We start from the raw sequence: 14,289 nt of genomic DNA, 5'->3' as shown, positions 1-14,289 counted from the left end.
GTTTTTTTCTTCAAAATTGGTGCATGTACTTTGTGTGGCCTAGCCCAGTACATGTTTTAAAAATAGTAATCTTGAGAAAAACCTTACCTTTTGGAAAATAATCCAAAAACAAATTGAAATCCTTTCAAAGTCACCCCGGTTTACGGTACCTGATATTTAACAGTTGGATAAAAGAAAAGGACAGAGGTTTAAAAACTATTTAAATTTTTCGTGGCAAATACGTTTCTTTTCAAAATATTGAGTAAGTCATTTTCATACGAGCTTTTTTTAAATAAATATTTCTTTAAACATTAAAATTAACACCTGTCACAATTTGTATCTGTTAATTATTACATCGACTCAAATAAATAGTGTAGTATAGCATAGCAAAGTGACAAATAAGTTTGGTTTAGACCAAGGGTGCCTAACCTTTTGGCCCTCCAAATTTAGGTTTTCGATGGTGGGTACACCCAAACGGCGGTCGCATGATTGTGATGCATGGCTGCATGAAAGTATATCAGAATCTACATGAAAACTGTCCTCATGCATTTTTTGAGATATAGGGGTATGACATTTTTGCCCGTTACCGACAATTATCGACATTACCAACGGCTTTTTGGTTGTATTTCACAAAAAAAAAAACTCATATCAGAACTAGGATCGAACCACCAACTTCTTGTTTATTGATCCGACACGCTACCACCGCGCCATAGGGACGTGGCGTTACATCGTGCTGCCATCTGGTTTTTTTTAAGCGCAAGAGTGGAAAAGTCGTCTAAAAATAGACGGCGTCCTATCTCGCCCAGCAAAATGAAGTCGATAAAGTAGTCGGTTTCGATGAGAAAAAGTGGAAAACGTGGTCTAAAAATAGCGACGCCATCCCCCTATGGACGCTTGATGAAATGTGTGTGAAAGAGTACCAACATATTCTTCTCTTTGAAGTGTTGCTCAGGGACGGGCCAGCATTATATGTGTTGGTGAAAGCTGCAGATCGCTGACATATTTACACGCGGGCAAAAATGATCTACGGGCTTGCTGCAAAAAATGTTATAAAATGTGACATTTTCTGCAGCAAATCCACTGTTGCAGATTTTGAGATATATTTTTCCTTTGGGTGTAGATTTTTTTTTGTATATTTTTTGGTGATTAAACACACACACACACACAAATAGAACTAAAAGTGCCATCCCGTTTTTGGCAACATCCGATTTTATCTACTTCTGATTTTGGCAACACTTTCTTCCACTTTTTTCATGATATTTTAATTATGTTTTACTCATAACTTATAAATAAGAGTGAAAAAAATCATCAGGAAAAAGTATATTTCTCTTGAATCAATCATTAATCATATCCAAAAATCACAATGAGATTTTAAAGGTTTGATATTTGAGAAAATATTATATTTTTTTCTGCTTTACAAAATAGTCTTCTATTTCGTTCATTATGTGATTTATAGGTGGTTCCTTCAAACCCAAACGGTAATTTTGAAGAGTTAGCATTGTTTATGGATCGTTTTCATACAAATATAAAGTTATTCTTTATTCAAAATGCACTTTTTCGTGATTTCCTGATTTTTTTGAAACATAAAAATCATCTAATGTTGCCAAAAAATGTCAATGTTGAGGCAAAATGTATTTAAAAAAAGTAGTCTAGAAATCATACGTTACAAAGAACGCTAAATTAGGAGGCTGCAGGTGAAAAGCCGTCTGATTTATAGTCTTGCAAATATTTTGCATAGCTTATGTCCACCCCCTTCCCTTTATAATTGATCCGAAAAATCATGGCCAAAACAAATATTTTTTCCAAAAATTATAAATTTCAATGGAAATAGGAGTCTAATCAACTGCAAACAATCTAAAATGCATTTTTCTGCGTTTAAAGACATATTTAGCATGTTTGGGCTCGTTTAAAAATATTTTGAATTGTTATAAATATCCAATTTTCAGCACAGCAAAAAAAATGATTGAATTGAATTTGAATAAAAATATTTGGAAAAGAAAAACAACAATATCACTATTAACCAGTAGGAAAAGAAATTTGTTGAAAACATTCATAAAAAATATTTCAAGGAAATCGACAACATTGTTTGTTAATTCCATTGCATTCAATAAATATATTCAATTTCATGAAGAGTGAAGAATTGACGGGCTAGATCCGCCCGGTTGGCCGCTGGTTGGGCACCCCTGGTTAAAACAGAATATTTGGAAAAAATATGAAACGAGACAACCAGTAAATGGATTAGTTATTAAAAAATATTATTATTATTTTTGATGTTTTTTAACGAACTTGTTCTTTACATAGGAGTATTTTCAAGATCAAACTGAAAATATCGTCACCTGAGGCGAAAATTCTAGCGATTGTATTAGCCTCTTGAGTTCAGGTTCTGCAAAGACGACGGTTCATTTATCTTAGCCCTCTACTTCCCATTTTTTTGTTTACTTTTTTCCTGGTTATAGGAAGTCACATGTTGCAGTAGCATGTCAAACTTTACTTCTTTTATTTTATGTTTAACTTTATTTTTATTTGCATTTATTTATCTTGTCTAGCTTTTTTGACTTTGCTGCAACCTCCAATCATTCGTTTTTTGGTCGCAAAAACTGTATCAACATAACAACATAACTCGAATTACTTCGTAGTGGGTTGACATAAAATGTAGAGGAAATAAGTTAAAAACACGTCCATTGTTGACAACTGATTTTTTTTTCCAGTCCGTTATCACATGAAATAAGTCAAATTATCAAACCCCCTAATTTATTAATTTTCAATAGTTCTCCTTTCCAATGCGTACCAATTTCTTAGTTTTTGGTTCGCAAACATTCAACCTTTCCGTTTTTGGGCCACCCTAACGGGGCACTCCCCTGCCACAAACTTCAAACTCCACACTATATGCATGACAAATGTGTGCTGTTGTGATGCGTTTGCACACCTTTGTGTAGAGATTAGATCTTCTCCAACTTTGTTCTGGTCAGCAGGCGGTGCGTGTTCAGCTTACCAGATCTGTCTAGTCGGCTGTGACTACCGGCCACTTGACAGTGAGATTCGATGTCAAGCACGCACGCACCTTTGTGCGGTAAGCTCGAGTGCTCTCTGCCATTCCAAGAACAAGTACGCGTGCTACAGTGGCGAGACCTCTTGAACACGGTGACATGTCAATCAGCCACGCAGTGCACTTCTCTAGTGTTGTCTTGTTGTAGTCCTCTTGAGTGCCACCTTGAAAGTAGTTTGCACATTATTGGATTTGGAAGGGGAGGCATGGTGTCGAGTTGAACTCAAATCTTTGAAGTATCGCTCATCTTGAACGTTTTGAGAATCCAAGATTTAACCCAAATATTTCCTCATCAATATCGTTAGCGTGTGACAAATTGTTTTGAACTTGCCACCAACACCGCAACGCTATCACGATCGATGACAATCCTTCTTGTTGACATTGGACGTGACACCGTTTCAGTTCGATCAGCTACTTTACTTTCCGCACCTAAACGAGTTTTCAAGCAGCATAGCACCCCTTCTAAAAGCAACATAAACTTATCTCTCTCCCTCTTCAATCTTGTTTTTTTTTTCCTCCGCAGGTACTCACAGACTTGGTGCAGGGTGAGTTCATGCAGCTAGGCTCCAAGGAAACGGAAAACGAACGATTCGCTCACTACTTCACCAAGACGTACCGGAAAACGGCATCCCTCATAGCGAATAGTTTGAAGGCGGTAAGTATCATCACACTCATTCCAAAAACCTGAAAGGATTTCATTTTAAAACTACTTCCAGGTGGCGGTCCTGTCCGGCGCGGACGAACAGATGGTCGAGCTGAGCTTCCAGTACGGGCGCAACCTCGGGCTGGCGTTCCAGTTTGTGGACGACCTGCTCGACTTTGTGTCCAGCTCGGAGGCGATGGGCAAGCCGGCCGCGGCCGACCTGAAGCTGGGCCTGGCCACCGCGCCGGTGCTGTTTGCGTGCGAAAAGGTAAGTGTTTTTATTTGTATTTCTATGTTGGAATGTGATTTAATGGAGACGCCTAGGGTTTACGTTGCACCAAGTATGAAGCGTCTCCATAAAAAAAAATAATCACCGATTGAGTAAAGAGCAGTTCTGTACGGAATCGGTCTTTTGCCTTCCTCACTGAGGTAAGGCTATAATCCTGCTCTAAAAATGAACTTTTTATTAAAAGCTCGAAGACCCACCTTCATATATACATATCGACTCAGAATCGAAAACTGAACAAATGTCTGTGTGTGTGTATGTGTGTGTGTGTGTATGTGTGTGTGTGTGTGTATGTGTGTGTGTGTATGTGTGTGTGTGTGTATGTGTTCAAAAATCTTGCCAAGTTTTCTCAGCACTGGCTGAACCGATTTTGATCGAACCAGTTGCATTCGACTTGGTTTAGGGTCCCAAGCTATTGAATTGTTTGAAGTTTCGATAAGTAGTTCAAAAGTTATGTATAAAAATGTGTTTTCACATATATCCGGATCTCAATTATATGCATGTAAACGATGTCCAGATCCATCATCCAACCCATCGTTGGTTAGGTAATCAAAAGACCTTTCCAACAAGTCCACAACATCGAAGATCTGGCAACCCTGTCTCGAGTTATGACCACTTAAGTGATATTTATGTACTTTTTTAAGCCGGATCTCACTTAAATGCATGTAAACGATGTCCGGATCCATCATCCGACCCATCGTTGGTTAGATAATTGAGAGATCTTTCCAACGAGTCCACAACATCGAAGATCTGGCAGCCCTGTCTCGAGTTATGACCACTTAAGTGATATTTAAGTAATTTTTTGAAGCCGGATCTCACTTAAATGTATGTAAACGATGTCCGGAACCATCATCCGACTCATCGTTGGTTTGGTAATCAAGAGACCTTTCCAACGAGTCCACAACATCGAATATCTGGCAACCCTGTCTCGAGTTATGACCACTTAAGTGATATTTATGTACTTTTTTGAAGCCGGATCTCACTTAAATGCATGTAAACGATGTCCGGATCAATCATCCGACCCATCATTGGTTAGGTAATCCAGAGACCTTTCCAACGAGTCCACATAATTGAAGATCTGGCAACCATGTCTCGAGTTATGACAACTTAAGTTATATCTGTGTACTTATTTTTCTGGACCTAAAAAAAATAGCTGAAATATGTGTTCAAACCACTCATATTACCCATTGTTGGTAACAAGTGAGGAAGGCATCAACCACATAGGTGGATTAAGTTAGTTTTTTCTTAAATTTTAAATTTATTTTTGTATTTTTTAATCCGGCTTGAAACTTTTTTGGTGCCTTCGAAGAAGCCATTTTGCATCATCAGTTTGTACATATAATTTTTCATACAAATTTGGCAGCTGTCCATACAAAAATGATGTATGAAAATTCAAAAATCTGTATCTTTCTGAAGGAAATTTTTGATCGATTTGGTGTCTTCGGCAAAGTTGTAGGTATGGATATGGACGACACTGAAAAAAAAATGATGCACGGTAAAAAAATTTTTGGTGATTTTTTATTTAACTTTTTGTCACTGAAACTTGATTTGCAAAAATACACTATTTTTTTATTCTTTTATATGTTTTAGAGGACATCAAATGCCAACTTTTCAGAAATTTCCAGGTTGTTAAACCAAGAAAAACATTTTCAAAGGGCGTAATATTGAATGTTTGGCCCCTTTGAAATGTTAGTCTTGGTTAAAAAAATTTGAAAATATTTATTTCGAAAAGATCGGAAAATTTCACGAATGATTCATATTTTAACATTGTAAATCGGTCCTATAGTTGCTGAGATATCGACATTGGAAAATGGTGTGTTGTTTGGGTGAGACTAGGAAAACATCAATTTTCCTGTTTTTAAACCTTTGCATGGCAATATCTCAGCAATTAAGGGTCGTATCAAAAAACGAAACTATTGGCACTACGCCCCCCGGGGCATGGCCTTCCTCTAACGTGGGATTTCTGCTCCAGCGCCTCTGACGAGACAGGAGAAACCGGGACCGACGTTTTAATTCACCATCCGATAGAAGCTCAGTGGATAAGGCGGGAATCGAACCCGCGTCTCATAGCATCATCGGGATCGGCAGCCGAAGCCGCTACCCCTGCGCCACGAGACCCAACTATCAACAAAGTTCAAAAAAGCAAAATATAGAGAATTTTCACAGCTTTTCAAAAAAAATTTTTTCAAGAGTGGGCAAACATGTGCACTAATTTAAAAAAATGAAAAACTGCGACTATTTTCAAACAAGTCACCTACAATGGATTTAACTTGAAAACGGTGCACTTTATCAAAATTTTACTAAAGTACTTATTCATTGCAAATTTGATTTTACATCGAAAATTGAAGTTGAAAAATTTTTTGCGACCAATTTTTTGATTTTTTGAAAAAATCAGTATTGATTAAAAAATTCATAACTCGGTCAAAGATTTTTTGCACAACCTGGAAATTTCTGAAAAGTTGGCATTTGATGTCCTCTAAAACATATCAAAAAATAAAAAAAAAAATAAAAATTGTGTTTTTTTGCAAATCAAGTTTTTGTAACAAAAAGTTAAATAAAACATCACCAAAAAAATTTTTCCGTGCATCATTTTTTTTCAGTGTAGTCCATATCCATACCTACAACTTTGCCGAAGACACCAAATCGATCAAAAAAATCCTTCAAAAGATACAGATTTTTGAATTTTCATACATCATTTTTGTATGGCCAGCTGCCAAATTTGTATGGAAAATTATATGGACAAACTAATGATGCAAAATAACTTCTTTGGGCATACCGAAGGCACCAAAAAAGTTTCAGTCGTATTAAAAAAATACCAAAAAAAATCGAATGACCGAAATCTGAGAGAATTGCTCTATAGTGAATTTTTGATAAAGTGCACCGTTTGCAATTTATAGCCATTTTTAAGTAACTTTTTTTCAAAATAGTCGCAGTTATTCAATATTTAAAATTAGAGCCCAGAGCAACTGTCCCATCTACACAAAAAAGCTTGTAAGACTTTAAGTGCTAAAACGCTATTTTTCTATAAAAACATATAATTTTTGGTAGAATTAATCAAATTGGATGTTTCTGGTTCCAAGATCCTGTTTTGCCTATATTTTTAAGTGTCATATAGAGAACAAATACAAAGTGTCTACAATGTTTCATTGATATCAAAGAAGTTCGAGTAAAAAAGTACCTGAAATTTTGTTGTTGTTGAAAAAAAAAAAGCAATTTTTTAACCAATTTACTAAACCCTAATTTTTACGATTTAAAAAAAATCTTCTTTTTTTACTATTTTTCCCAAAATAAATTGCGTCAAAGCTGCGCCCTTAAATATCAAAATATAATATTTAGTACCGCAAATTCAAAATCGTTGAACAACTCTTACTTTTGGTAAAATTGATTCAACATCGTTTAAAAGTTGTATTTCTGCCAAAATCAGACATAAAAAATAATTAGTGCCATTTTTTATGTTTTTAACCTTCAAAATTATGCTTTAAATTTATCCTTATTTGTTATAAAAAACCCCCAATTGCAAATTAAATGAAAAAATAACTTTACATAAAATAACTGAAAAATCACATTGCCACACATTGTAACTATGAAAATCCAACTTTTCATTGAATGTTAAGGCAACTCGTCAAATAGCATTTTGATTTTTTAAATAAACGACAAATTTATGTCATTGTACGGCTCTTCCAAAAATAATCCTCATATTTGAAAAAAAGTAATTGCTCAGTAGCTAGGCTGAAAACGTAGTCAATGCATTTTATTTTTGAAGCAAAAAATATAAATAAGTTTTAAAGTTTCCTTCAATTGTGATATGAAATTTCACAAAAAAACTAATTTAATAAAGAAAGTTTTTTTTTACACTTGTTATTTGCATCGATTGATCCCTTGGTCAAATATGACTTGTTTTTGTTTTTTTTTTTTTGTTTTGACGTTTGTCTGCTTTTTAAGTGAAATCCACAATCTTCAATATTTACGTTGTTAGTAGTGCGTAGTGCGCTGTGAGTTTATTTTATCGAGGCATTTTGACAAGGATAGCACAACAGATCACTTGTCAAGCATATTTCATGGAAAAGTAAAAACAATGAAATAAATAAACTAATTTTGCATTTTTGGCGCGCAAGATTCAAAGGAAATGTTTTTTTTAGGATTTGTGATATATTTGTCTGTGAAATTTGTATTAGTTTTTCAAAAGAAAACAGTCCTTTTTCGCAAGGCTGTATATTAGACTGGCTCGTCTTTATATGGAAAAAAATAAAAAATGATCAAATCAAACCAAAACAAAGTTTTTTGATGCCTTTTGGGCCTCAAAACAACCTCCTAAAATTTGGGAGCGATTGGTTGCGTCCACACTTTGCGCATTGCATTTCATTTTTGTATGGGATTTAATATGGGAAAACCATCTTTTTACATTTTGATTTTTATTATTTTTATTTTTCACTTAAGGGGTTACATACATGTAGAAAATCTCAAAATTTTATATTACAGAATATTTGATAAATCCACTCAGAAGATGATTATTAATCATTCCTGAAAGTTTTATGAAGATATTTCATGATTAGACTGAGTAAGAGACGATTTAAGTTCAAAATTTTGCCATGTGCAAAGCGGGCTGTCAAACTTTGTTGGCGTTTTTTCTCTAAACCCGAAGTTGATTTACGGGTGCCACGATATCTCGAGATGGGATGGACCAAATTGACTGAAATTTGAGGTGAAGACTCTCAAGATGTATCACGTGTGCATGACGAAGCCCAATTTTTAAAATTAGCTTTTTTAAAAAATACAAAAATCAAAAACTAACGGTTTTTATATGAAAAACACAAAAATATTTTTATCTTTTTTTTAAAATAAACTTTTTGAAAATCGGGCTTCGTCATGCACACGGAGTCGGTTTAACGAGTCTTCACCAAAATTTTGAGCCGGTTTGGTCAAGACAATGTTGAGATATCGTGGCACCCGTTTTTTGAAACTGCTCACTAGAAATTGCTATATCTCGGCAACGATGCAACCAAATATCTTCAAATTTGTTTTGAAAGTAGGTGAAAATGTATATTTTAATGCCATGAAAAAAGAATTAAAAATAAGTTGATGTGTGTGCTCATACTAACCTCTGACTTTTTTGCTGATATACATGTATATAACCCCTTATGTTTTCAAACCAACACAATAGCGTTGAAATTGAGAAAATTCTCAAAAACTCAAAAGAAAGTGTTGTAGTATCTTGCTCCTGTCAAAAAATGCAGCGTCCTTAAAACTGGTCTAAAACGTGTTTTTGGCTCGGAAATCACGTCTTAGACCAGTTTTGAGCACGCTGTATCTTTTGACAGGAGCAAGATAGCACAATAGAGGAGAAAAGCAACTCGCGACAAAATTTTGAGGTTAGGATTTTTGACAGGTATGATTTTCATAAAGTATTCGCCTCCTTTTCTCTCCCATAGAAAACTGCGGACAATGTAGCTGTCAAACTAGGCCCTGACGTCACGATTTTCTCCTCTATAGGGGAGAAAAACGTGACGTCAGAAATGAACTCAAATCACTCAAAGTTAATTTTGTGAGTGACTTTAACAGTTTGTCCTAGTTTGACAGCTAAATTGTCCCCATTTTTCTGTGGGAGAGAAAAGGAGGCGTATACTTTATAAAAATCACCTGTCAAAATTCCTAGCCTCAAAATCTTCATGAAAGTTTTCGAGATTTTTCTCAATTTCAACGCTATTGTGTTGGTTTAAAAACTTTAGTGGAAAATAAAAATCAAAATGAAAAAAAAATATAGTTTTCCCATACTAATTCCCATACAAAATTGAAATGCAATGCGCAAAGTGTGGACGCAACCAATCGCTCCCATGTTTCGGGGAGTTGTTTAGGGGCCTAAAAGCAACTGAAAAAAACATGTTCTGAAAAATCGACCTTCTCGAGCCATCCTACGATCTTGGTTTACGTTAGTGTGAGTGCATCACTCCGTGCCACGAAAACCAAAACAAAAACAAACGAACAATAGACCATGCCAGAAAAACCAAAACATAAACAATGTCAACTTTCTTCGGAGTGCCTGAGTCAGAGATAGCGATTTTGACAACCGCACCACTACACACTCAATCGCGAGTACCTTATGTAAAAAAAACCATGCCTTTTTCTAGCCTTTTTGCCGTCCATCAAGCAACCAAGTGGCACAACTTGCATTCAAGCTATGCTCTAGCCCATCAGCTTGCATCCAAATTCCCAGTGAGGGGTTGAAAGTTGCTTGCAACAAACCACCCCCTCTCACTCTAGTGGAGTCGCATGGTACTAACGAAACTTCCGAATTTCCTTTCCTTTCGCAGTTCCCCGAGCTGAACCCGATGATCCTGCGCCGCTTCCGCGAGCCCGGCGACGTCGAGCGGGCGTACGAGCTGGTGCACAAGTCCCAGGGTCTGGAGCAGACGCGCTTCCTCGCGCGCAAGCACTGCATCGAGGCGCTCCGGCTAGCGTCCCAAATCAGCGAATCGCCGTATCAAAAGGGTTTGATAGTGGTCGGCGACTTTGTGCTGAACCGAATGAAATAGTAGTGGCCGCGGTGTGGCGGTGACTATTTCGAGCAGAATTCGTGAGAAAAGAAAACGAGAACGAGATCGTGTGCGTGCGTTAGCGTTTGTGTGTGTGTGTGTGGGGAGAGTGAAAGTTTTATATTAGATTTATAAATATATTCAATTTAACGCGTGTGCATGAAGAAGAAGAAAAATACAAGTTTAGCATTAATTTAGCCAGGTTTTGGGGACACGAAAGCAAATGGGCAGCAGCTGCGGCTCGGGTTTTGTTGCTTGCGAGTGTGAGCTTGAGCGCGGGGAAAAAAGTGCCTGGTTTTGCTTAACCTTTTTTTTTCTTTTGTTTGTTGGGTGTTTTAAAACTATCCGAGCGTTTGTGTGTGCGATATTAGAGTGATTGGGTGAGAAATCAGTGCGGGTTTATTATATATGTTAACATTTTTTGTATAGAAAAAAAAGAAGAAAACACAATCTCCAGCTGCGGCAGACGTGCGCGCTGGAAGTCAGTAACTTTATTTAGCGTGTGCAGAGAGAGAGAAAAAAAAACAATCTTAAATTTAGTGTGAATTCTATTCAAAGCGGAAAAAACAACAACAGCAATCTACAACACGAACCGACACAGCTGCAACTTTCAATATACTCTCGTACGAAGTGCAATGTCAACCCTCGTTGACTCATTTTATTTTATTTTTTTTGTTTCTTTATTTTTCACTTATTTTATGTACAGAGTAGTGGCGCGATTAGTGTGTACGGTTTAGCGTTTCAAGCAACGAAAAAAAGACATTATTCTTAGTGCAGAAAGTGCGCGTGCGAGGCGTGTTTGCGTGCGTAAAGTTGGTTTAGAGTAAAGTTTCCCTGTTTTTGTCGTCCAACTTAATTTCCCTTCCATCCACACCTTAAGATTTCAGTCCGTTCCCAGTGGAAAATAGTCATTTTAATCTGTTCAGTTTTGTTCCTTTAGTCTTGCTTAGTTTTTTTCGGGAAATGTCCCAGTTGAAAGTATGACAAATTTCAGAGTTTAATTTTCCAGAATGAGATATCACTAAATCTACATTTTTCTTCAACATATCTTTAGATGAATTTGGGCAGTTTGCAAGGAGTTTGAACTGTTTTTTGGTGTATTTGTTCTGTTTCAGAAATAAATCAAAAGGTTTCGTAATTTTTTTCTAGTTTTTGTTTTTTCAAGCAGTTTAAAAACTACGCGAAACTGCTCGAAAGCTGATCACAAATTTGAAAACATTTCTGAAAATAATCTGAACAAATATTCAATATTCAAACAACTAAAAATGTTTGTAAAAAGCCTAACCTGTTGAAAAATAACTTGAATTTGCCATTTTTGTTTTTCGGTCTTCAAGGTCTTAAGATTATTGCTAAAAACTTTCAGAACTTTGCTGAATTAAAACAAAGTTTGATTTTAAAATATTTAGAGCAGTGTTTTATTTCAACTGTTTGAAACTGCTCGAAAACTGTTCAAAATTATTTCAAAAGTGCAGTTTTTGTTCTTATTTGTTCTCAAGCAGTTAAAACAATCCAAAAATGCTCGAAATAATAACTCCATAAACACTACAAAAACACTTTTTGCTATGACCTTAAAAAATTGAAGCGAATTTAATTGAGAACAGAACTTTTCCATTCGAGCAGTTTTTGCTTTTATTTATACAAGGTATTTATCATTGAAGAAGGGTCGTTTCGACCACCACAAATATTCGAATGTTGAAAAAATCAAAAATGGATGTGCTCCATTACATAAACAATGGAGCACCCGCCGTCGAGCAGATTTTGCCTTTTCGACAATGTATTTCTTATGGAGCGAACTGTCAAAACTGCTCAACTGCGGGTGCTCCATTATAATGTTTGAAAAAAGATTCGAGCAGTTCTCATTGAATTGGAGCACCCGCGGTCGAGCAGTTTTTAACAGTTCGCTCCATAAGAAATACATTGTAGAAAAAAGCAAAAACTGCTCGAATGGAAGTGCTCCATTTAAGTTTTATCAGTTTGAACCATTCAAAACGATTTTTCTTGTCTTTTCAAACATTAGAAGTGCTCAATTGCATTAAAATGCATTCAAACATCACAAACATTAAGTGGCCAGGCCTACTGCGTAAAGTTTACTGCAGAGAGGATTCACTGAATTTGAATTTGAGCAAAATATGACAGTTTGAAAGCTGAAAATAGGTGATAAAACTGTTCGAATTTGAAGTTAGCTGCTTTACAGCTATGAGTTCTAAGTTATTTAAAAAAAACAGAACCATAAAAAAACTGCTCGAAATTTAAGAAACTTTGAAATCGGGCTCAAAAGTCATTTTTAACCCCTTCCCGCCCAGAGCAAAATCGAGATTTTTTACGTTTTTCCACATTACTCGTAACTGGATCGACCAAATTGGACGAAATTTTAATGGCTATTAGTTAACATTCTATATTAACTAATGCAGGTTGAAGCAGGTTGAAAAAATGAATAGTTGCTGAGAAATTTAATTTTGAATCCAAAAATTAGTGGTGCTCTGGAGTAACCATGGGCGTTAGAGGGTTAAAGGTTGCAACTACTCGAAAACAGTTACTCATACTGTCCGTTGGCTGTTCAACCTTCCTCAAACTCTTTTCCTAAAAGAATTTTGTTCAGCAATAATTAAAATTCAGCAATATTTGTCAGTCAAATGTCATTTGAAAGTTACAAGTAATCTTTTTGTTGAAACAGTTTGCAACTTGTTTAGTTTTCCTTCAATTTCAGCTAAATTAAAAGGATTTTTCGAGCTTCTTGAGGTTTATTTGTTGTAGAAAATTAAATTCTAAAAATTGTCACACAACTTCCCAGTTCCCTCTTCTAGTTTAATGTTAAATTAAGCAGATTTCCCCGTTTTTTTAATCACCACCACACCAGTCAACCCCCCATTAAAATCATAATTTGTAGACATTTTACCGATCGCGTTAAATGTTAGCACAAATGCGCGCGCTGCCTCGGTGTTTCGAACCTTACACACACTCACACGGACACAAAATGCGATAGAAGAAGGACACATCACACAGTAAGCACTGCCATTTAGTTAAAAAAAAAGTTTTTCGGAACCTAGAAAAAGCAACAAAAAAACACACTTTTTTATTGGAAGGTAAAAAATAATGTTGTAGCGAGACGTAATAGTTAGGAACAATATATGGAAAAGAAAAACACAGCCTTAGTAGGGTAAGGAGAAACGAAATAAATAAAAAATGTAAATAAAAATCTAGTTAAGGCGAGAGAGAGAGTGGAAAATAATAATCGTTGAAGCGAGCGAACAAAGAAGGCGCTGAAAAGAAGCCTGGAGAAAGCGAGTGAGAGTGTTTGAGTGTATAGCTCATAAGTGTCAAACGTAGTAGGCCAATAAGTGACCACTAGCTGCTCAATTATTGTTTAAACTTGAAAAAGGATAGAGGAAAAAAAAAATCAAAAGTGTGTACCAGATTAAATTTATATCTACAAAAAAAAACTATTATCACAACAAACTAATTGTCAAAGAAGCGAACGCAAACACGCAGTAAACCCCCCACTTTCCCAACAGTTTTCTCTTTGCCCCTACACACCACCCCTGTTTGTACATATTAGCTCTAATGTAAACCCTCCTCCTCCTCTTAAGACAAGAAGAAGAAAACAACGTACAGTTTAGTATAACTCATCCACACCATTTTACGCGCACTTTGTTTGCACTTGTTACGTTCGTGGTTGTATTTCCCTGTATCTGTTTTCCTCTCTTTTTTTTCACACACACACACACATACTTGAAAGTAATTTTTAATTTTAACTCCTTTATTTCCCCCCTTTCTATTTAATTTAAAACAAAAACTCTGTAAATTA

At 35.8% G+C, this 14,289-nt stretch overlaps 1 protein-coding gene across 1 annotated transcript in view; it reads left to right on the top strand.

Annotated features, from left to right (window-relative positions):
• Nucleotides 1-11,313, top strand: part of LOC6040429 (all trans-polyprenyl-diphosphate synthase PDSS1) — a 153,403-nt gene extending 142,090 nt beyond the window's left edge. The window contains exons 7-9 of the mRNA XM_038265975.1: nt 3,549-3,680; nt 3,742-3,936; nt 10,263-11,313. Of these exons, the coding sequence (XP_038121903.1) occupies nt 3,549-3,680; nt 3,742-3,936; nt 10,263-10,484 (549 nt within the window). The 3' untranslated portion in view covers nt 10,485-11,313. The remainder of the gene's footprint in view (nt 1-3,548; nt 3,681-3,741; nt 3,937-10,262) is intronic.
• Nucleotides 11,314-14,289: the final 2,976 nt, after the last annotated feature.

This window comes from Culex quinquefasciatus, chromosome 1 (genome assembly GCF_015732765.1).
Source record: "Culex quinquefasciatus strain JHB chromosome 1, VPISU_Cqui_1.0_pri_paternal, whole genome shotgun sequence".
Classification (NCBI taxonomy): domain Eukaryota; kingdom Metazoa; phylum Arthropoda; class Insecta; order Diptera; family Culicidae; genus Culex; species Culex quinquefasciatus.
Note: the sequence above shows the minus strand (reverse complement) of the source record. Positions and strands in the feature narration are given on the sequence as shown.